Source organism: Thunnus albacares, chromosome 24 (genome assembly GCF_914725855.1).
Source record: "Thunnus albacares chromosome 24, fThuAlb1.1, whole genome shotgun sequence".
Classification (NCBI taxonomy): Eukaryota; Metazoa; Chordata; class Actinopteri; order Scombriformes; family Scombridae; genus Thunnus; species Thunnus albacares.
In genome coordinates, this window is record NC_058129.1 from 18,037,260 (window position 1) to 18,061,186 (window position 23,927).

General features: G+C 38.4%; 3 protein-coding genes across 5 annotated transcripts in view; all 3 read left to right on the forward strand.

The window, feature by feature from the left end:
* The window catches only part of LOC122976244, a 1,153,509-nt gene that overhangs the window by 952,986 nt on the left and 176,596 nt on the right, over positions 1-23,927 (forward strand). The window lies entirely within an intron of this gene.
* On the forward strand, positions 3,609-6,127 carry LOC122976280 (moesin-like). Its single transcript, XM_044344695.1, has 2 exons — positions 3,609-4,055; positions 5,612-6,127. The coding sequence occupies exons 1-2, from the start codon at positions 3,641-3,643 to the stop codon at positions 5,884-5,886; spliced, it is 690 nt and encodes a 229-aa protein (XP_044200630.1). The 5' UTR covers positions 3,609-3,640; the 3' UTR covers positions 5,887-6,127.
* LOC122976262 (zinc finger protein 513-like) lies at positions 7,610-23,251 on the forward strand. 3 transcript variants are annotated; one of them, XM_044344659.1, is made up of 7 exons: positions 7,610-7,734; positions 7,999-8,252; positions 13,005-13,127; positions 14,487-14,621; positions 15,403-15,921; positions 17,903-18,111; positions 19,317-23,251. In XM_044344659.1, exons 2-7 carry the CDS (start codon positions 8,213-8,215, stop codon positions 19,929-19,931), a joined length of 1,641 nt encoding a protein of 546 aa, XP_044200594.1. In that variant the 5' UTR covers positions 7,610-7,734; positions 7,999-8,212; the 3' UTR covers positions 19,932-23,251. The 3 variants fall into 3 exon arrangements, with proteins under 3 accessions (XP_044200594.1, XP_044200596.1, XP_044200595.1); XM_044344661.1 differs by lacking the exon at positions 7,610-7,734 and adding an exon at positions 7,744-7,894; XM_044344660.1 differs by lacking the exon at positions 7,610-7,734 and adding an exon at positions 7,744-7,890.

A 23,927-nucleotide genomic window follows, 5' to 3' on the forward strand; every position in this document is an offset into this window, starting at 1 on the left:
GTGCATAAATGTATATTAAAGTGCAGTAAAAGAGATCTGAGTTAGTAAAAAAAGAAATGGTGCAAATGCTGTAAAAGGAAGAAAATGAAGAATTATGAAGTTTCTGTCGTTTATTTTTCATTTTGCAAACTATTTATCATTTTGTCCTTCAAAGATCACTTGTATTTATTTAAATTTAGCACTTAAATGTGTAACTCTGATTTGAGTGTTGGCTGTGTACAGCAGCGAGGATGGGAAACGGTGACATAATGCAAACACATGTGAGACTTTAACACACATTACAGCTTATTGTGAAGCTTTACATACCACAGTTGGATAAACCGCTCAGGGAATGTTGATCGTAATGCAGTTATACACTCAGAGAGCACTTTATTAGGAACACCTGCAGTCCAAATACAACAGCTCAACATAAATTCTACTTTTATGAAGCTTCTACTTTTTTAGTTTTTGTTGACATTGTCAGAAAGGTGATAATTCTACTTTATGTTTATTATTGAGGTCATAGTGGGTAATAAATTATTTAGTATTTTTCCACCAAAGGTTTTTTCCTGGAGAAGGCTTTGAAACAGCATTCAGACCTTCGTGCACGTAATTAAATTTTATAGAAAATATAATTGGACAATTAACTGAATAATTAAATATGAAAAATGTTCTTTTTGGTTCTGATTGAAGGTTTCTTGATCTCATGGCCTCAACTTTCCACAATCCTACAGCGTTGTTTTTTGTCAGTTGTCAGTGTATGATATTAGAATATCATAGGACTTATTTTGTAAAGGTTAATTCAACTTTATGCTCATTTTTGAAGCTGCAGTTTTTGCTGGTGAATGAATTCTTTTATACTGACAGGTGTTTCTAATTTTTCATCCTCGCAATTTATATCAGTGATGATGGAAAAACACCTCTCAGTGCATCATTAGCTGCAATGATTGATCGATTAATCGATAATCAAACTATTAAATTAATCGCCAGCTATTCTGATGATCGATTCATCATTTTAAGTCTTTTTTTTTCTCTGGTTCCAGCTTCTCAAACGTGAATATTTTCTGGTTTCTTTAGTCCTTTATGACAGTAAACTGAATGTCTTTGTGTTGTGGACGAAACACTGAATAAACATTTTTCACCATTTTCTGACCAAACAGCTAATCGATTAATCAAGATCATTAGCAGCACAAACTACAGCCTTCAAAATAAGAGTTAAGCTGAATCAACACCTCTGTCAAGCATGTCTGACAAAATAAAACCGTTATTAAGGCACGACGGGACAGTTAAGTGTATTTTTGCTTTTTTTGTTGCCCCTTACATTTTCATTACTCCTTAAAAAAAATACACCAGTATTCAGCATCTGACGTCCTTGCAGACTTTACATGAGCTCAGCATGTTTTAAAAGTCTTTAAATGACACAGATATGCAGGTGGTGGGACAATATATATCTCAGTAGAAATGAGTAAAACTTGGGTGGAGCGTTGAAGTGAAGCAGAAAGAGAAATCACACCTGAGAGATTAAAGTATTACAAACAACAGTCATGAAGCATGAGGCTGAAAACGTGGCCTTCGAGTCACCGGACTGCGGATTGTAGAGTGACGTGTTGGGGGGGGGGGGGGTTTCTGCCAAGCAGCACAAATTAAATCCTCTCTGAGTGAGTGTGAATGCTTTCATAACAAGTGGTTTGAGTGCAGGTTTTCTTTTTCAGTGTTTCTTTTTCTCTCTTTCTTACACGTTAAACAAACTGAGCAGTGAAAGAGCAGTTTGCCTTCGTCTTGTCACATGATGGCCAGCTGGTGGACGACTGCAGACATGCTGGACAGTCTGGACCTGGAGGAGAACTCGATCATGTCTCGGGTTATTCAGGCAGTCGGGCTGTTTGGAGATATTCTGTCACTGGAGGACACGATGGCGCCGATTTTGTCTGAAAGCAAAAGAGAGGATGGGTTTGTTAAAAGTCCTGATAACACTGAAGGGACTCCATCAGGTGAGGAGGAGGAGGAGGAGGAGATGGAGAAAAGTGTTCAAAAAGCAGACGATGAAGCAGAAGTGATGATGGAAGAGATGGAAAAGGAAGCGGAGGATCAACAAGTTCAAGAATGGAAAGAAAATAGTGAGAGCGAAGGTGGAAAACGAGAGGACGGGGAAAAAGTGGAGAAAGATGATGGAAATGTTGAAACGGAGGAAGAGAGGACAAACATGGAGGAGGACAAAGCTGTGAAGATTGAAGAAAAGGAAACAGAAAGCGTAAAGGAGGAGTTGGAGGAAGATGAAGGGCGCCACAGCGACAATGAGGGGGAGGCAAAGATTGAAAAACAGAAAGAGGAAGAGGTGCATGAAGTAGAAATGATGGAGGATGAAAAGGAGACAGAGGAAAGAGAAGAAAAGCAGGAGGTTGAGACGGAGAAGAAAGAAAATGAGGGAGAGGAAGAGAAGGAAGAGGAGAAAATAGACGACGAAGCAAAGACTCAAAGAGAGGAGGAAAAGAGCGAAGAAGAAGAAAAGGCGGTAGAGACGGAGACAGATGATGAAAAAAAAGTGATGATGGAGGAGGTGGAAAGGGAAGCAGAGGATCAACAAGTTCAAGAACGGAAAGATGAAAATGAGAGTAAAAGCGGAAAACGAGAGGAGGAGGATTTGCGAGGAGGAGAAAATGTGGTGAAAGATGATGAAGGAGAGGAAGAGGAGGAAGAGAGGACAAAAAACATGGAAGAGGATGAAGCTGAAAAGACTGAAGAAAAGAAAACAGAAACTGGAGAGGAGGAGGAAGATGAAAGGGGAGACAAAGACAATGAGGAGGAGGAAAAGATTGAAAAACAGAAAGAGGAGAAAGAAAAGGAGGCAGAGGACGAGAAAGGAGAGGAGACGGAGGGAGGAAAAGAAAAGCAGGAGGTTGAGATGGATCAAAAAAATGAGGAAGAAGAGGAGAAGGAAGAGGCGGAAATAGAGGATGAATCAAATAGTCTAAAGAAGGAGGAAAAGAGTGATGAAGATAAGGAGGTAGAGACGGAGGAGAAGAGGGAGTCAGACGAAAGTGTTCAAGAAGCAGAGGATGAAGAGAAAGTGACGACGGAGGAGGAGGGAAAGGAAGCAGAAGAGGTTGAAGAATGGAGAGATACAAATGAGGAGACGACGACAGAAAAACAGAGAGAAGAAGAGGTGCATGAGGTAGAAAAAGAGGAAGAGGAGAAAGGAAAAGGTGAAGGCGAGGTGGAGGAAGAAGAAGAGGTGGAAATGGGAGGTGGTGGAAAACAGCAGGAAGTTGAGACGGTTAAAGAAAATGAGGTAGAAGAGAGAAAGATAGAGGTGAAAATAGCAGAAGAAGAAGAAGAAAGGGAGGTAGAGACGAAGGAGAAGAAGAAGACAGATGAAGATTTAGAGATTGAGAAAGATGAAGAGAAAGAGTTTAAAGAGGATGAGAAGGAGGTTACAGTGGAAATGAGAAAAGAAGAAGAGGAGATTACGGAGGATGGAATTGAGGATGAGGAAGAAAGGTTAGACAATGAAAGACAAGAAGAAGATGTGGAGACAGAGGAAGAAGAGGTGAAAGAGGAAGAAGAAAAACAGGTAGCAGAGAAGAGTGAGGAAGAAAATGAGGAAGGAGAGGACAGAAAGGAGAGCAAAGAGGAAGAAGAGGTAGAAGAAAATGAAGTAAAGATGGAGATTAAAGGATGTGAAGACGAAAAAGAAGAAGAGAAAGACTGCAAAGAGGAATCAGATTCCCCAAAACCACTTCTTCAAGATGCTGAATCGGCTGAAAAGCTGAGCGTTGACGGTGCAGAGACAGGAGGTGAAGCGGACCAAGAGCACGCTGCCAAAACCCTCAGCGAGCAGGACGTTTATCACACATCGCCGAGCAGCCACAATGACAGCGAGGAAGCAGAATCAGCTGCTCACGAGCCTCCGACAGACACAAACCTCCCTTCTGTCGACGCTCGTCTGCATCCGAGAGAGCTTTCAGCAGAAGAAGAAACGCAGAGTTTGGAGGAACTGGAGCTTCTTTTTCAAACGCTGACAGCAGATCCTGGAACTGGACGTCAAGGTGAAGATATCACACCTGAACTACAGACAGGTGACGTTTCCTTTCTTAACACTAAACACTGTAAAAACATTAAGTTGTTTCTTTAAAATATGCAAACCTGTAACCTGAGTGTGACGTCACAGTGTACTGACACACCCTGACGGTGAACTTTTTCAGTTTTTTAAAATCTTTTTCAGCTGCTGTTAAGTCGCCTTTTAAGTTTGGAAAAAGTTCACAGTTTTGGATAAATGAAAAAGAAGTAAACAAGCTCTCTGTGTGTCACCAGCACACCTCACACAACATAAACTGACATAATCAAACATAATCAAAAGCTAGATTTTCATGCAGGGTCGCCTCTATAAGACAGGACCTCAACACAGGACACGCCTCGTTTCAGTTTGGACTTTAGTGGTGCACAGACTCTAATACATTTCCAACAAATTAAACCACTGAAACCAGTTAATATGCAGTCAACCAGGAGCTTTTGGGACCCCTAGACAGTTGCAAACACTTATTATAGATTCATGTGTGTGTGAGTTTTGGTTTATTTGGATAAATCACAAGACAAAAGGCAACATTTAAAGAAAAAAAAAACAAATTTTGTGTAGCTGGATTTAGTCTTTTCTTATCTTCTACACTGGTTGGGAACCACTGGCCAAAGTGGTGGCACAAAACCATCAACAGAATTTTGCCTGAGAGTCTCAGCTCAGGGTAAACAAAAACTTTAAAGGAGCATTAAATGATTCATTTTAGGTTTAGTTTATTGCATTTACAAGACATTTGCCAGAGCTTTCAGCCACATCTCGTAGCCTCCAAGATCATGTCATCTCCATAATAATAACAATTATAATTTTATTGGTGTAACACATTTAAAGCTATGAGCACAAAGTGATTTCCAGTTGCCGAAAGAGAACCATAAAACAAATTATTCATGCTTTAGTTTCCACAAACAAATGTTCTCATATATGTTCAGCATTAACATTTCACATTAAAAACGTTCCCTGATGACCAAAAAATGTAATCTGGGTCATTTTCCTTTTTATTTTTCCTTAAAGTACTTACTGTTGCAAGTATGCACATAAAAAGAAATATAACTTTTAAGGGACAAAGTGGTAAAATGAGTGATCAGGCCACCTTAAAATTTTAGGCCTGGTTTCTAGCTATGTTTATTATTATTATTATTTAAGACATAAACTTATGATTATAAGTTCTGAGATGGATCTGAATGTGAGTTTAGTTAACGTAAATGAGTTTGAGATTTTAAAGTGTAAAACAAAAAAAAATTCTCTACTTTGGCTCGATTATAACTTGTTCTGTAAAAAGTCAGATGTCCTGCTGGAAGTTTGGTTTTAGAGTTTGCAGTGTAGAGCGGATGTTATGTAACTGCAGCTATGATTGGCTGCAAAACAATAACTCAGAGCGGAGATTCAGGCGGAGAGATTCACTCATTAAAATCTAATTAAAATTCCACAAAGATGAGACAGTTTCCAAAAGCAAATGTCTGATGATGGAAAAAAAAACTCCACAGAGCCAAAAAAAATCTCTTCCACGCTTTAAAAAGTGTTTTAGTCAAACAAAAAGTCACAGGTGATATTTTTCCTCCTCAGGTTGCAGTTTGGAGGGGAAAGAGACGTTGATGGACGCTGAACAAGGAAGCAAAGATGTCACTCCGACCCCGTCGAAGGAGGAAGGGGAGCTTAAAGAAACTCCTGTGGCGGAAGTGAAGGAGGAGGAAAACTCCTCCAAGATGAACGGAGAGTCGGATGACAAGAAGAACGGCGGCGAAGAGACAACGAAGTACAAAACTGTGTCCTACAGGAAGATCCGGAGAGGCAACACCCGGCAGAGGATCGATGAGTTTGAGGCCATGATGAACTCGTGATCGAGCACTGAATATTGTCAGGTGGTTTTGGTTTGAGTAGTTTTCTGTGATGCTGATTGGTTGGCACGGTGACCCTGAAACTGAAAGGTCACGGGTTTGAAATGTCAATCAGCAGCAATGTGTGCTAGAGATGTACCACCAAGCAAAAAAAAAAAAAAAAGTCACTTAATTAATTTTAATGTTTTTGCACATGCGTCACATACCCATCCACAAAATGTTGCCTGTGAGGCTCATCTGAGAGTAAAAAAAAAAAAAGATTAAAAAATTTAAATCGGTACCGAATAACAGATTTTAAGCTTAGCTCAAATTTGAAGATAAGTGGACCCTTGTGCTTCTGTCGAGCTGCTGTTTCCAAGGTCACTAATGAACAAATTCTCAGCTGTGAGGGTTAAAAAACGTATTTGTTGCCCCATTACAATTTGAAACTTTTATTTAAAATTTATTGTATTTGTTATATTTTCATTGATTAAGATATTGAGATAATATGAAGAGATTAAGAAAATAATGACATTATTACATTTTATTAATAATAGGTACAGTAGGTCTAGTTGACACAAGATATTCAAAATGTTATAACTTCATATTATTATTATTATTATCATTAATTATATGTTATTATAACACAATGATGTTCTCAACAGTACATTTTTGATTGATTCATTGTTTGTTTTTACGTGTTTGAGTCAATGTAATGTAGATTTTCACATTTCACATGATCTGATTATAAATGTATTATCACTGTATTATATTCATGATTTAATTTAATAATATTAAAAGAGTTTACATTGCTTAAATTGGTTTTGTGCATTTATATAATTTACAGTATAAATGTTATAGAATTACAACTACACAGAAAAATCAACAAACAATATCAGAGTTAATTTAATGAAAACAACTTTGACACAATGTTATAAAACCATGTCTTTTTGTTGACAGACAACTAGATTTAAGTAAGATTTGTAAAAAAAAATAATCACAGCATTCTCTTGAATTTAACAGATTGTAGCTTTTAACTTTATCTTGTGTTGAAAACTACTGTGATGCTGAATTTAATGTGGAGATATATTTTTTATCAGAAACAAGACAACAAAGCTTTTTTTCACAATAAATTTTTATAATTTATAATTAATGATAATAATTTATTCATAATTTTGCTAGTTACAACAGAGGAACACTAGAGGGAGATAGAAAATACACATACAAATAAAAGAAAATAAGTTTAAAAATATAGATTAAATTATTAAATAAATTAATGAAGATAAATAAGTGATGTGAGAAAGTAAAATAAACACCAAAAAAAATCTTTTGGAAAAAGTTTCAATTAGATCATGAATGAATATTTATAATTATAAAAAAAAAGGGGAGAGAGTCAGAAGAGAAAGAGAAGGGAAAGATAAGAGAAAGACAAAATAAAAAAATATATACAAATATAAATTACATTGCACATTGGTGCGCAAGTGCAGTATTGCACATAAGTAATAAATAGATAAATAAGTGTATTACACATAAGTTATAAATAGATAAATGAGTGTATTACACATGATACTTACTTGTGATATAAATATAAATATTGCTTAGTATATAAGTATGAGATTCTGCTATTTTTATCACATATAGTTCATATAGTTTTAGATATTTTTCATAAAAACATCTAGAAAACCATAAATCGTTTGTGGACGTTAAGCACTACAAGTCCCACAATCCTCCGCTCCTGTCAGTGACGTCACTCGGAGCCCGGACCCGGCGCAGCTCAGTCAGCAGTGTGTTTGTGCGTTTGCCAGCAAAAGACTGTTTTTAGAACAGTTAACGACGTCTCATTGACTTTTTTCGGGGGGGACATCATTACAGGTGAGTCAACCCTACAAAAATAGATTTTATTTGAAGTTTGAAGCTGAATTTTGAATGTTGAAGTTAGTCGGCTAGGTAGCTGAGATAGCAAGATGGCTACGTCTATTTACTGCGAAACAATAACAAAGACTGAGAGACAGCGCACACAGTGAGGTGGTAGGTGTGTTTTTAATTATATTTAATGATTTTAACACTGGGGATGAGTGTATCGTGAGATTTATTAGACTCTAGCTGCTTTTAATCGGTGTTTTTAATCCGTTTCAGGCGGTAGCCCGGTGTCGGGGATGACACTGCCGCCGTTACTGTCCGTTGGAGGAAGAGGAAGAGGAAGGAGGTGATGATGATGATGATGATGATGATGATGATGACATGCAGTTAGCTGCCTGGCTGGCTGACGGACGGACGGACTTGAGCCCACTGTGAGTGAGGTGTCTCCCCCCCGAAACCAGCAGAGGATCCGGGACGAAGAGAGGCGAAGATGCCGCGGAGAAAACAGTCAAACCCGCAGCCGGTTAAATGTGAGTTTATTTGTTTTCCTGCAGCTGTTTGAGTCTCTGTTTGCTGCTTTTCTGTCCACAAACCTCAAAGCAGCGTGACGGTGGAAGAAAAGGACTCATTGTTGCTCTTAAAGCTCTTTTATTTCACTTTTTTAGGTTGTTTTTCAACTTATTCTACTTGTTTGCTGAGGAAACAGTCACATGCCTAACAGGCAGTGGTGGGAAGTAACTAAGTTCATTTACTCAAGTACTGTACTAAAGGACAATTTGAGGTACTTGTACTTCACTTGAGTATTTCCATTTGACTTTATATTGTACTTTCTACTCCACTACATTTATTTGACAGCTTTAGTTACTTTTCAGATGAAGATTTGACACAATGGATAATATAACAAGCTTTTAAAATACAACACATTGTTAAAGATGAAACCAGTGGTTTCCAACCTTTTTTGTCTTTTGACGTCTTACAAAAAGCAGTGTGTAGTCGGGGTCACATTTCACATGTCTATGAGTTGTTAACAGCTCCACCAAATAGTGATTTTTCCCTCTAAACTTCTCACATGCTTTCATTTCAATAAATGTTCAAATGATCCAATATTTCAGCAAAAATCAAAGATTAGAGAAAAAGTCCAAAAACTGAAAACAGATTTGTGTATCAGAACTTTGTTTTTTCTTCTTTCCTCTCCCATTAATCATCTCACCACCCCTCAGATTTATCTGCTGACCCTTTGGAGGGGCCCGACCCCTAGGTTGGGAACCACTGAACTAAACTAGCTAACTGTATATAAAGTAGTGTAAACTAGCTCCACCTCCAGCAGCTACAACAGTAACATGCTGCTCTAACACTGATGCTTCACTATTAATAATCTAATGATGTCATATATAATAATATATCAGTCAGAGGGACCAAACCACTACTTTTACTGCAATACTTTAACTACATCAAGCTCATAATACTTATGTACTTTTACTGCAATACTTTAACTACATCAAGCTCATAATACTTATGTACTTTTACTGCAATACTTTAACTACATCAAGCTCATAATACTTATGTACTTTTACTGCCATACTTTAACTACATCAAGCTCATAATACTTATGTACTTTTACTGCAATACTTTAACTACATCAAGCTCATAATACTTATGTACTTTTACTGCAATACTTTAACTACATCAAGCTCATAATACTTATGTACTTTTACTGCAATACTTTAACTACATCAAGCTCATAATACTTATGTACTTTTACTGCAAAACTTTAACTACATCAAGCTCATAATACTTATGTACTTTTACTGCAATACTTTAACTACATCAAGCTCATAATACTTATGTACTTTTACTGCAATACTTTAACTACATCAAGCTCATAATACTTATGTACTTTTACTGCAATACTTTAACTACATCAAGCTCATAATACTTATGTACTTTTACTGCAATACTTTAACTACATCAAGCTCATAATACTTATGTACTTTTACTGCAAAACTTTAACTACATCAAGCTCATAATACTTATGTACTTTTACTGCAATACTTTAACTACATCAAGCTCATAATACTTATGTACTTTTACTGCAATACTTTAACTACATCAAGCTCATAATACTTATGTACTTTTACTGCAGTAAAGGATCTGAGTTCTTCTTCTACTGCTGTTAACTGGTCTGACTCATTGAGACTGTTGACGTGTCGTCAGCCTCAGTTTGTGTCTCTCATGTATCTGCATACGTTCAGGTCACAGATGTAACCATCCAGGGTTTCTGCAGGTCTTGAAAAGTCTTAAAAATCATTTATATTTAGGTTTCCTTAAAAAAAAAAAAAGCCAGTAGAAAATGTTTAAAAGTCTTAAATGTTATTCACAAAGGTCTTAAATATTTTTTCTAGCCTGCCAGGCAGTAATTATAGTTATAATATGTTTCCTTTCTGCAAAGCCTGACTGGAAAATCCTCATTTCCGTAGTTTCAGACCTCTGACATGAAATGAATGAGTTATTTTTTTTAATTGGTTAATCTATCATCCATTTATAGGTTGTTTTTCTTCCTCTCATCTACGTCCAGGTCGTGATTAATGAGTCATCAGTTATATTACTGGAAATATTTATATACTGCCAGGAAGTAATGACACAAATGTGACACAATTGAAATTAACTGACATTTATGTCACGTTGCAGATGGTAAATAATTCTAGCTCTCATCATCTGTAATGTTTTTATTGATATCTTTTCTACTTCTGGTTGTGAAACAGACATTAAACATGTTTAAAAAGTCTTCCTGCCATCAGTTTCTCTAAAAGATATTGAACTAGTGATGTTTAAAACACTCACCGTTGTTCTGACAGTTTGTCCAGAATCTCCAAAGACTCTTCGAACAATCAGGATTTTAAAACATTCAGTCTGACGCAACATAAAAAAGATTTTTTAACTCCTTTTTTTCCAAACTGTGACTGTGTTTCTATCCGGCTGTGTTTTGATACAGACAGAGAGGTTAAAAGCTTTCTTATGATTCAGCAGGTGAAATATTTAATCTCCCAGATGGTCAGAAGAGTCTTTTGGGGGGTTTTTCTGGAAAAATACTGTCAGAACTTTTTTCAAACATGGCAGATGAAATGATCTTTGTTTTTTTATTTCAGAGAAAGCGACAGTTACCTCTGTGAGCTGATTACACGAGAGGAACAAACTGGAGTCTAATCTCATTCTGAATGTTGAGGCACAGCTGGGACTATCCTCTTCCTCCTCTCTGCTTCCTGCCTCCACTTCCTCTTCGCAGGCCCGTTCCTGACCTCCCCTCGCTCCCTCCTCTCCTTCCCGTCGTCCTTCCTTTCTTTCTTTCACCGCTTCCTGCTTCACTTCTCGCTCGTTCCTTTTTTATTATGTCTCTTCCCTCAACTGGCTTCTATCTCTGTTTTTTCTCTTAAGAGCTCTTATCTGGGAGGCTTTTGTTTGGTTAGTTGCCAACTATTTTAATAATCGCTTCATCGTTTGGAGTCCAAGTTCTCTGATTCCAGCTTCTTACATGCTTTATTTAGTCTCTATGACAGTCAACTGAATATCTTTGTGTTGTGGACAAAACAAGACATTTGAGGACGTCGTCTTGGGTTTTAGGAAACAGTGACTGACGTTCTGTCACTATGTTCTTTCATTTTATTCACCAAATGACTAATAGATTAATCAAGATAATCGTTAGAGGCAGCCCTATTATCATTATTGTTTATTTACTTGATTAATCAGTTAGTTGTTTGGTGCATAAAATGGTGAAAAATGTCAATCAGTGTTTCTTAAAGCTTAAGATGATGTTTTCAGATGTCTTCTTTTATCCACAACATCAAATATTAATGTTACTGTCATATAAGATGAAAGAAACCAGAAAATATTCACATTTAAGAAGCTGAAATCAGAGAATTCTGACTTTTTTTCCTTTAAAAAAAAAAATGACTCAAATGATTAATCAATCATCAGAATAGTTGGTGATTAATGTAATAGATTAATAAGCAACTAATTGACTAATCACTGCAGCTTTAACCGGAGCGCTCTGATGGAAATAGAAGACAGTAAACGAGCAGAGACGACATCCGTCTGCAGCATTAAAGGAAACTCAAATCATTTTAATCTTCATCCAAACATGATTCTTACTGAAACGTTTGTTCCGGACATCTGATGATGCGTTGTGATCGATCGGTTGGGTTTTCTTGACACGACTGTCAACGTCATCACAGAGTGTAAAGACGTCTTTGTCTCACAGATTAGACAGGAAGTCGTCACATTTTAATCAACAAACAGATAATCAGTCTCTCTAGAAACCGTCTTCGCTCCCAGACTTTACTTTTCAGTGTAGAAAGAGACATTCTGGTGTTCAAATGTTGTGCTAAATGAAATCTATTTTCTTTAAGTCCTGCTATAAAATTAGATTTTTGCTCTAAAATATAAGACCAGGACCTGCATGTCAGTTGTTAATGTTTTGTTTTTAACTATGTGAAAGTTCCTGACTGGTTTATTCAGATAAACATGACAGATATCATTTTAAACGTCTGACTGTCTTCATGCTGGCAAAGACTCAGCAGACAGACGAGTGTTTGTCTAAACAGCTTTGTATGAAAATGTCACTCATCATCATCATCATCATCGTCGTCAGAGCTCTCATCCCTTCTTTCACCGCTCTTCCTTTTTCCGCTCTCTTGACTTTCCTCTCCTCCATCACCCTCCAACTCTTCCTCCTCTGCACTTATCTCATCCTCACTGATTTCCTCTGCTTGCCTGCTTCTTGTTTTCTCTCCTCGGTTTTTTATATTTTTTTTTTTTACTCTCCGGCTTCCTCTCCCCCTCCTCCTCCTCCTCCCCTCCTCCCCCCGTCTTCCCTCCTCTCCTGTCCATCTTTTTGTTTTTCCTTTTTCAGAGCTCGAATCTTGATGATCACTCTGCCTTCTGTCCTGTTTTCTTTTACACTTTACGGAAAGAAAAACACGTTTGTGGCTTTAATAATTCATCATAATAAAACTTGTGTTAAGGTATCATAAAGCAGCAGCACATGTATCCATAGTTTTAAGAAAAATACAGAAGATTTCAGACTTAGAATTTGAAGAAAAGTGCATTTTAGAGACTTTTAAATGTCACTTAAACCTTTTTAAAGCTCTCAGATGGAATCTAACGTGTGTTTTCAGTCGATATGAGACTCGTCTCCGTCATCTTCTGGCTTCACTTCCACTCCAAAAGTATTTGTACGTGTTTTATCTAAGTAATGATGAAAAACGTGTGTGTGTTTGTGTGTTCAGTGGACTCGGAGGACGGGGCGGTGGTGTGCGAGCCGGGCTGCCTGGTTCTGGAGAGCGACTTCCTGCTGAGCGGAGAGCTGGAGTTTGGAGACTCGGAGATCATGGGGCTGGACAGAGACGCCGGTCAGTCACACACACACACACACACACACACACACACATTATAGCGTACATTAAGTAGAAACACTGTCTGTGACTACTTCCTGTCTCCTCTTTTGAGACGCTTTTTTTTCAGGTCGTCTGTTCAAACCTTAAAAATAAAAAAAGCAAATACAGAAGAGCAAACATGACATGAAGCTTCCAGGCTTCTATAAAACCTGCTCTGTAATGTTTGTTAAAGTCATGTTTGTCTTCAGTTTCCATAAACAGGAGCTACAAACTCACACAAAGTAACGTTTTAGGGACTGAAATGCTCACAAGTCATTCAAACTAGTACTAGATATTAACTAAAAGTAGTGTTAATATAAAGGTTCTTTAGCTTCATTAAAAATGTGTCATCCTTATTTTAATATCATTCATTAGTGATGAAAACTCAACATTTTCGTCTCATCTTTGTAAAAGAAAAACTATGATCATTTCAGTCTGAAGTGGTCAAACGAAGCGCTGGCTGATAAGAATCCACTCGACTGATTTCAGGCTAAAAGAGCTGATAGTGATAATAGAGTTACACATTCATTCTCATTAATATATGTATTTAAAGATGATGCAAGGCGAGTTTATTTGTAAAGCACAAGTTTCAACAGCAAGGCGTTAAAACAGAATATAAAAGCAACACAAGTAAAAAGACAGTTACATCTCTAAAAAGGGAATAAGAAGAAGAATAAATAGGAGAGAATAAGAGAATTAAAGGAACAGTGCAGTGTAAAATATTAACGTGGTTTAATGAAACAGACAAGTCTTCAGCTGCGATTTAAAAGAGCTGAGAGTCGCAGCAGATCTGCAGGTTTCTGGGAGTTTGTTGAGTTTATAGGAAGATAGTTCAAGAAGATAGTTCATGGTAGAGATAATCAGGACCGCAACCGTGTTCTGGATAAATCGGGTTGTCTATAAAATGTCAGAAACATGGTCGTTATAATTTCTAAAAGCCCAAAGTGACGTCTGCAAATGTCTCGTTTTGTTCGATCAACAGTTAAAAATCCAAATATATTCAGTTTTTTATCATATATGACACTTAAAAGCTTCAAATCATCACATTTGAGAAGTTTTTTCTTCTTCAAAAATGACTGAAATGACCTCGACCCTTTCTCTGTCCATCAGTTAATCAACTAATCAATCACAGCTCTGAAGAAAATAAAGAATTAAAACAGTAAACTACCTTAAGTTGTGTTTATATGTTTCATAAAATGTATTTAGACTTACTGAATAAAACATATTTGATCATTTACAAAAGCAACAAAACCAAATCTTCACTGAATCAGCATCAGACTGATCTATAAAGTCTCTCCGTGCTTCATCGAACAGTCTTCCTCCGTTGTCCTCCAGGTATGACGGTCTTCTCTCTCAGCGTGGAGGACGATCCCTCGGCGCCCACAGACTCCACCTTCCCAGCGTTCCTCTCCTGTAAAGGCTGCGGACAACTTCTGGGAGACACTCCTCTGGGTGCAGGCTTGGATCTGGGTAACCGCTGCGTCCTTCTCTCTCTCTTTCTTTATGTACACAACTCTCTCAGGTTTACTTTTATTCCTTTTTGTGTGGTTTTTTTTTTTAGATATCTCAGAAGATCATCTTGTTTACATTTCCATATTCTAAAGATTTCAGGGTTTTGTTTATTTGTTGATCGCACAGGTGAACTCGTTCTCACTGTGTGTGTTTTCTCCAACGCTGGTAATTAAATGTCTGGAAAATAAAGATTTAATAAAGATTTAGAGAAAAACAAGGAAACACAACGAGGGAATATTGTCTAAAAAGACTTGATTTGACTCATTTGGACGATTTAAAAACCTCGTATTGGCTTTAGATGAACTTTAAATATTACTGAGGATTTTATCCCCCATCACTTACATCGAACACTAAAATAAACAGAACTGACTGAGTCATTTATCTAAATATATATATAACAAATATCAAAATGAGTAACAACTTCCTCTTATGACTATTTTCTGACTCTGTAGTTTTGTTCTGTATCATGTTGAATGAAGCTCAAGTCTCCATATGACCAACAAAACATCTGTTTCTCTGGACCAGCTGTGGATTTTCTGTTTAACAAACATAACGACATCTTTAACTGAATATTTGTATTAATTGCGCAGCTGTAAGAGGAATTATTAAAGCATATATCTGCACCAGACTGTTTAAGATCTACTGAAAAGTCTAATTAAATGTCTGGCTGACAGTGTTCAGGCTGAAGCGTCTCTCGTCTTTCCTGTCGTGATAAAAAAAGTGATTTTTGGTGTTCCAGGTGTGGGTCTGGATCTGGGGGCGGAGCTTTACTGTCTCACCTGTGAGGAGGGCCTCCAGCACGCAGCCTCCGAGGACTCCTCTCACGCGGAGGGATCAAACCTGGCTGACAGATCCATCGGCGGCGGAGGCGGCGGCGGCTCCGACAGGAAAAGGAGCGGCGTAGGTAAAGTGGGCGGAGCCGGCGACATCGCTCCGAAGCTGTACTCCTGCTCGCTGTGCGCCTTCACCTCGCGCTACTCCAACCACCTGAAACGCCACATGAGGATCCACGACGGCCAGAAGCCGTACCGCTGCCCCGTCTGCCCCTACGCCTCGGCGCAGCTCGTCAACCTGCAGCGCCACGCCCGCACGCACACCGGAGAGAAGCCGTACCGCTGCCACCAGTGCAGCTACGCCTGCAGTTCCCTCGGCAACCTGCGGAGGCACCAGCGCATGCACACGCAGGAGAGACCGCAGAGGAGGGAGAAGGAGAAGAGACGAGGGAGGAGGAAAAAAACGAGTGCGGAAACCGAAGAAGGTGACAAACACGCACACATGCAGACCCACAAAGATTCAATCAGCAGTTAAACATCAGTAGTATTGATCAGATTCAATTAGAGATGTAACTAACGATCATTACTGACGGATCCGTTCATCACTTTCTCAATTAACTGATTAGTTGTTTAGTCTATAAAGTGTCAGAAAATGCTCCCAAAGTGTCTCAAAACTTCTAATTTATAAGAGTAAAGATGTGCTGAAATAATTAGTTGATTGACAGAAACATTTTTTAATTCTAGATTCTTTAAAATGAGGATTTGCTGCTTTTTTTTTATCTGTTTTTACATCTTTGTAACCTGAATATATTTGGACAAGACGACACATTGGAGCTTTGGGAAACTGTGAATCACTTTTTTTTTTGACATTTTAGAAGAAAAACAGTTTAATTGTTTTAAAGTAAAGAATTAATTGATTACCTACTTCTATGACCTCACCGTTTTTATGATTTGATCCCTTCTCTACAATTTGTCTTTTACTCCTTTACTTTGTCTTAACTGATATTTATCCAGTTTAATATGTATGTATGCATATATATATATATATATATATATATATATATATATATATATATATATATATATCTGTATTTATGTTTTACATTTCTTTTTTAAAGTACTTTGAGCTGCATTTTATGTCATGAAAGGTGATCTATAAATAAAGCTTCTTATTATTATTATTATTATTATTATTATTAAAAAATAATCAAAACAATGTTAATCCCTACAGTAGATTTCATGTTAACATTGATTGTGGGACTTTATTGTTTTAATATAAAGTAACAACACTGTCTAGATGCTCCAAAAACAGGTTTATTGAGTGCAGCTACGCCTCATTACATATTGATTTTTGCCTTTTTCATTGTATGTTTTTGGCCTTTTTGCCTGTTTAATCCAATACTTAATGGAGTCACATTAAACTGTTCCTGCTTTTACAGCTCATCAGTAATTATTTAAAGTTTGTTTAAACATCTTTCTCACAAGAGAAAAAAAGAAAATTTAAACAGCAGAAGCCGACAGAACCTGACTTTTAGTCTCCAGTAACTCCACAAACACCAGAGCCTACATTTCCCATAATGCAACCCTCCCTCCCTGCTTGATAAATGTTTTCACGTTTGTAACGTAGACCTTCTGTTATAAAACCCCAGATGTTGAGATGACATCACCGTGAGGGTTTTTCTCTCATTTGAAAAAGCTTTTTTTTACAGCTGTTTTCATGTGTAAAATCAGCGGAGTGTCCCTTTAAGTCGGGTTTCAAACTCTACATTTGTGTCAGAAATATCACACACAAAAAAAATCAAAAGTCCCTGATTTGAAGAAGTAAACAGAATCAATTCTTGGTTTGAAAGCGGCTGAAGAGAAACACTAGGGGGGGTTTTTTGAAGTCTATGTGAGGAAAAGGTGCTTGGTTTTTATTTTGGTCTCACTAAGCAGAGCAGAAAAGAGGAAGCAACACGTCGAAACTCAAAGAGTGTGAAAAATGAGGAAGAGAAGCTCTCTCTGGTTGAGCGCTTATCAGGCTGAAGTTAACCTCCACTGACCTGAGCTGCATGAAGAAACACATTTATAAAAAAAAAAGAGTTTTAAATGTACTAATGTTCTGTTTTTTAATACCGAAACAAACAGAGAAATCAACTTTTATTCACTGACAAGATGTCAGCGAGTTAATGTGTGAGGTGGGAAAAAAAATCAGGAAAATAAGAAGCAGAAGGGATTTTTTTTTTTTTTTTTTCTTTTTTTGAGTTTATAAGAAGAAGTAAAAGGAGGAAGTTTGTGCTTTAGATGGAAGATAAGTTTTCATTATTAGTAAAAACTGGAGTACGTGACAGTCAAGATGTTTTCATGGTTAAATGAAAGACTAAACTGTAGAACTAAAACCTGTTTTTAATGCTTCTTCTCCTCCTCCTCCTCCTCCTCCTCCTCCTCCTCCTCCTCCTCCTCCTCCTCCTCCTCCTCCTCCTGCAGTGGTGTCAGACCTGACCCTGCGAGTGTCTCAGGACTCGGGTTACCTCCAGACGTTGGGGGGTCTCGGCTCTCCCTCCGCCCCGCTCCCGGTCCTCCTCTTCCCCCTGTGCTGCCGGGTGTGCGGCCTCACCCTGGAGGAGGCCGACCTGGAGGGGGACAAGACGGAGGGGGAGGAGGAAGGGGAGGGGGAGGAGGGCGACGGAGGACAGGTACGCTTCTTCCTCACGGTTACATCTGTTTGTTTTTGTTTGTCTGATGAATCACGCTGAGGATGTCTTGACTTGTAGAGAAAATATTTCCTCATGTTGAGTTTCAGATTGTGCAATGTGTGTGCGTTTGTTGCCGTAGCGACGGCAAACAGCACCACAAAACACACACACTCCCTAGATGATAAAATAAACAGCTTCTGACCGCCCTCAGCCTCTGAATCCTCGACTTCGCTCGTTGTGATTTGGTTAATTCTAGTTCAGAGCAGCAGAAATTTGTCAATTAATCGATTAATTGATCGACAGAAAATTAATCAGCAACGATTTTGATCATCTAACAATTGTTTTAATCATTCTTTGAAGCAAATATGACGAGAATTTTCTGCTTTTTGCTTCTCAAATGAGATGATTTAATGCTTTTTTTTGTCATACATGACAGTAAACTGAATATTTTGAATATATTTAAAGCCGTTTTTCACTATTTTCTGTTATTTTATTGACAAAATGATTAAAAGATTAAGTGATAATGAAAGTAACTGTTAGTTGAAGCCCTATTCAAGTCCATCTCATGGTTGTTTCTCTAAAAACGTAACTGCTAAAACGTTAGAAAATGTTCTGCTTTGTGTAAATATAGAAGTAGAAAACAAAAGAAGGTTTCAAACACACGGCGCCATGACTGTTTTCCTCTGAGGCTGCCTAGTTATTAAAACATGGTTTGTTTACTGATGTTTTCATAAAGGTTTCTGTCCAGACTGCAACACCCGATCACTAGGAAAACAGTTAAATCTCCTCTTTGTTGTCGTCTTTTCGTCTGTTGTGTCTCCTTCTGATCTCTCATCACATATAACGTGTTTTATCATCAATTCAAATCTCATCCAGCCCTGAATATCTGCTGCTCAACATGCAGCCTGAGAGACAAAACCGTGGGCATAAAGTCCACGACCTCCGCAGCCTCCTAGAAGACAGTCGTACTGTTGCACTCGGTCGTAAACACAAATAATGAAATCAGGTTCAAACCTCCACACAGCGGGATAATCACTACGTTGAGGGTTTGTTGTCGTCAGATTGTCGGTTTTGGGAAGTTTTGGGGAAAAATTGTCAGACACGGACGTGAAGGGAGAGACTGTTGCAACCTTTAAGCGTAGCTGTTAGCTTGCTGTAAGACAACTAAATCAGATCTCTGACCGTGTCCTCCGTCTGGTTTTCAGGTGTGTCGTCGTTGCTCGTTGGACCTGCTGGACAAAGACGGCGCCGGTCCTCCCTGCAGCCCGGCGGTGTCTCGAGGTTCCCGGCGGGGTCAACGTGGCACTAAGCTGTACCGCTGCCCTCACTGCCCCTTCCTGTCCCACTACCCCAACCACCTGGCCCGCCACGCCCACACCCACTCCGAGGAGAAACCCCACCGCTGCCCGCACTGCCCTTACACCTCCTCGCACCTCGACAACCTCAAACGCCACCTGCGCGTGCACACGGGCGAGAAACCTTACCAGTGCCCGTCGTGCAGCTACGCCTGCGGGAACCTCGCCAACCTGCGCCGACACGAGCGGATCCACTCGGGCGCCAAGCCGTTCCACTGCGGCGTCTGCGGCTACTCCTGCAACCAGAGCATGAACCTGAAGAGGCACATGCTGAGGCACACGGGCGAGAAGCCGTACGCCTGCGCCGAGTGCGGCTACACCACGGGTCACTGGGACAACTACAAACGCCATCAGAGGAAACACGGACACAACACGGACAGCTGGGACAAACACGCACCCATCAACGGCCTCAGCTGGGGCAAAGACACTCAGGAGAGCCAGAGTCAGGGACAGCAGCACAGTTAGATGCTGTGGGAGAGTGTGAGTGTGTGTGAGAGTGTGTGTGTGTGTGTGTGTGTGTGTGTGTGTGAGTGTGTGTGTGATGTTATATGATACATGTATCAGGGTTACTGGAAAGACAGAATCTGCTTTAGAGCTGAAACAAGCAGTCAAACAACAGGAAATAAATCAATTCTGATAATTAATTAATTGTCAAAGATTCTCTGGTTTAAACAGAGAAGTCAGACATGTTTGATTTTGACTAAAACCGTAAAAAAAACACGTTAGCAGAAAAGTTTTTGATATTTAATTGATCGTTCAGGTCATTTATCAAACAGAAGAGTCAAACATTCTCTGCTTCCAGCTTTTCAAATGTGAGGATTTGCTGTTTTACTCTGATTGGGGGAGAAAAATGATGATGCGTTGAACGTGAGCGAGAAGCTGAACCCAAATAATGTTTTACACCTTTTTTCCCAGCGGCTCAGGAACCGTTTCAGGAAGTTTATACAGGAGGAACCGGAGTCTAAACGTATTTCCTGGCGTCCCAAACCGTCCACTGACGAGTCTCTGGTCGAACACAAAGTCTGCTTGCTGATTCATTTCATTACATCCGCGCTGCTCCTCAGGGTTAAACGTCAAACAACTAAAGGTTATTTTCATCATCGTATCATCGGATTAATTGACTGTTTTAATCTATTAATCGTTTGCGCCATAAAAGATCAGAAAATGGAGATGAAGATCTTATTAAATGTCTAATTTTGTCTGATTAAAACGTCTCAAACCCAAAAAATATTCACTTTACCAACACAGAGCTGCCTCTCTGACGAGTCGATGCGTCAGTCGTGTGTTGTTTTTTTTTTAATGGAATCGCAGGATGACGCATGACGGGCTGCAGACTTTTACAGATTCTTGTCTCTCAATGACATAAATACAAAACTGTGATGGAAACAGAAGACAGAGCGACTGTGTTTCCTGCTGTGATGTTTCTCACAGGAGGTCGTGTTGATGAAACACACAGAGTGTCGTTCAGCACGTCGGCTTATAAAATAAATATATATATATATGAGAATACACGTCAGTCTAATATAAGATGAAGAAAAGCAGCAAATTCTCATATTTAATCAGCTGGAATCATCAAATCTTTTGCATTTTTGCTTTAAAAAAAACCTTAAAGATTAATTATCAGAACAGTTGCAGATAAATTTTCAGGTTTCAGTTGTTGCAGCTCCGCCTGAGACTGAAACTGTTTTTTTTTTTTTTTATAAACGTTGTTGATGAATCGTTGCAGCACTGATCTGAATCACCATCAGCCCGTTTCACCACGGCCATTTGCATGTTCTGCACAACGGATCACAATATTATGGGGACGATTGTTGTTAGTGAAACGTGTCAAAAGTCGCCCCCTGATATATATATACATATACATATATACATAGAGAGAGTGTGTGTGTGAGTGTGTGTGTGAGTGTGTGTGTGTGTGTGTGTGTGTGAGTGTGAGAGAGTTGTATACATACACTGGTGAACCTCCAGCTCAGGTTGGGGCTAAACTCAGGTGCCTTTGACAGACTTTAATGCTGCACTGACTTTATTAAAGGGGCATTAACACGTTAACACACAGACTTTAAATCAATCTTCTTCTGTTCGTGCACAGAAGTGGACTTTTTTTTTTTTCTAACTGTGTGTCATGAAGCCAATCTGATAAATCGAAATGTCTATATTTTTTTTTCTCTCTCTCTCTCTCTCTCTCTCTCTCTCTACAGATAATCTATATTTTGTAAATGTGGGTGGATTTTTTTTTTTAATAGCAGAAGGGTGGATCATCATCTAACAAGCTTTAAGTTGATATGATTCTTTTTTTGTTTGTTTGTTTGTTTGTATCCCGGAAAGACGTGTAATCGTTTTTTGTTTTTTTTTCAGCGGGGTTCCTGTGCAACTTCAGCCTGGTTTCAGATCTCTGACTCTAGTCGTAGCCAAAATCTATTACTTAGTTATACTTTTATGAAAATATGGGGAGAGAAAAACAGCCAATTAAACGTGGTAAAGACAGTAAATAACCTCCTGTGGACTAAAGTTAAGACTGCCACAGCGTCTATGCAGGAAGGATGACGTCACTCTACTGATTGATTGATTAAAGCTACTTCCAAAATACTTCTAACAGGAAATCAAACATACACATGATGTCAGACGCAGTAAGGAAGTGACAAAATGCAGAAAAAAGTAAAACTTCATGTTTTATCTTCTGTAATACACAAGGAATTTCTAAAAATGATGATAAACAAGTATCAGGGCCTCCGTAAGAATAAAAGCATAACGTTTTTAGAGTAAAGATGTTTTATTATGAGCTGAGAACAAGTTATATTTCAGGAATAAAGTCTCTGTCGCACTTCGTTATTGAGACTTTTTCAAAATTACAACTTATTCCTGCAACATTACTGTTGTTATCACTTTTTTAAACTCCTTGTTTTTCAAATTATTACAACTTTATTTGTGAAATTTCGTTTTTTCCCGCGATACTTTAGTGTTCGTTACCCCTCGAACATTTAAACATTTACAAAAAAATATTAAATCGTGCCACAAAGATCTCGTACTTCAACCGGTTTTCTGTTCAAACCGAAGCAAAAAAAAAACAATTAAAATACCTCAAAATCCTTCATATTGTCAGTAAACGTCAGCCTGTAAGATATGAGAGTTTAAAATGTAAATGCACAGGTGCCCTGCTGTTAGTCCGAGGGAGGCGAGTAGAGTTTTCTGTCTGAACCAAACACACGCAGGAGGAATTTCACACCGTTATCGTCCGTTTTTTTTAACCATTTAGATCCTGAAATATCTGAAGATTTAAAGACTCTTATTCCGGACGTAGAGACTCTTAAATTTTTGATCATTTCTGTGAGTAATTCAGACGATATTACAGCAGGAAGGATTTTTACCGCCTTGTTTCTCAGCTCAGATTGAGTGAAAATCAGCCTGTTTTAATCATTCATGTAACTCTAAGTTAAGTTAAGTTCAGGTGTTCTCGGCTCGTGTCGGGTTTTGACAGAAAACGTCGAGGCTCTGCAGGTGATGTGAAGCTCGTTCTGTCGGGGCATTAATCCCAAAACACGGTTCCTTCAGGCATTAAATACTCGTGAGTTTAATAAGCTGTCGAATCAAGTAGCAAAGTCCGAGCTCAGAGAGAAGCTCGGCCTCCTTTTTTACAAATCAAATCTAAATGTCAAAACTGTGAATTTTTCAGGCTGAAGCTTTTATTAACGATGGTTGGTGTTCAAATAAGCAGTCGCTCTCTATCAGTGGATGCGTTTTCAGCACTTTTGTGATACTTTTCAGCATAAAAGCACTCAGACTTCCAGGAAAAAAAAAGCTTAAAATTCTCCCAAAGAGCCTGTTTTTAAAGGAATAGTTCAAAATAGTTTGCTTTCTCTCGGGAGAGTTAGACGAGAACTTGGACTCACGTCCCGACTGAGCTGGAGTCATGATGTGGTTAGCTTAGCTTAGCATAAAGACTGGAAACAGAGGGGAAACAGCTAGCATGGCTCCTCTAAAGCTAAACATGTTTTATGTCTGGTTGGTTTAGCAGGAGGATACACCAGCATTTAACTCCCCTTAAACACATTTAACATTTCTGTTTGGATCGTTAATTCGTGAACATTAGAGGTTGAAATTGTTGAACTATTCCTTTAAACTTCATGCTTAATATTTGTGATAATCAAAAATCAATCAAAAGATCATTTAACACTTCAACATGTCCGAAGTCTTTAAAATGAAAGCTTTGGATGCATCTTATGTTCCATTATGTTTGGAAACGTACAGAATAAGTGTCAAAAACTTCTGTATCAAGCGTCAGAAAAGAAATGATCAATACTGACTGGAGATAATTAAAAATATATAGATATATATTTGTCAATAGTCTTGCCTAAAGGTCCACTTATTAGCTTTTTCTGGAGCTTCTAACAGCATCACACAGTCTTCATCAGTCGTCATGAAGTTGATCTGTTAACATGCAAATTGAGAAGTTGTTATGGTTTC

What these genes read in the sequence shown, in the direction of transcription:
- LOC122976280 (XM_044344695.1), top strand. Translation starts at nt 3,641, where the DNA reads ATGGAGATTAAAGGATGTGAAGACGAAAAAGAAGAAGAGAAAGACTGC. An exon ending in CACACCTGAACTACAGACAG is followed by an intron (nt 4,056 to 5,611) that starts GTGACGTTTCCT and finishes TTTCCTCCTCAG; the next exon opens with GTTGCAGTTTGGAGGGGAAA.
- LOC122976262 (XM_044344659.1), top strand. Translation starts at nt 8,213, where the DNA reads ATGCCGCGGAGAAAACAGTCAAACCCGCAGCCGGTTAAAT. An exon ending in AAACCCGCAGCCGGTTAAAT is followed by an intron (nt 8,253 to 13,004) that starts GTGAGTTTATTT and finishes TTGTGTGTTCAG; the next exon opens with TGGACTCGGAGGACGGGGCG. An exon ending in AGGAGGGCGACGGAGGACAG is followed by an intron (nt 18,112 to 19,316) that starts GTACGCTTCTTC and finishes TCTGGTTTTCAG; the next exon opens with GTGTGTCGTCGTTGCTCGTT.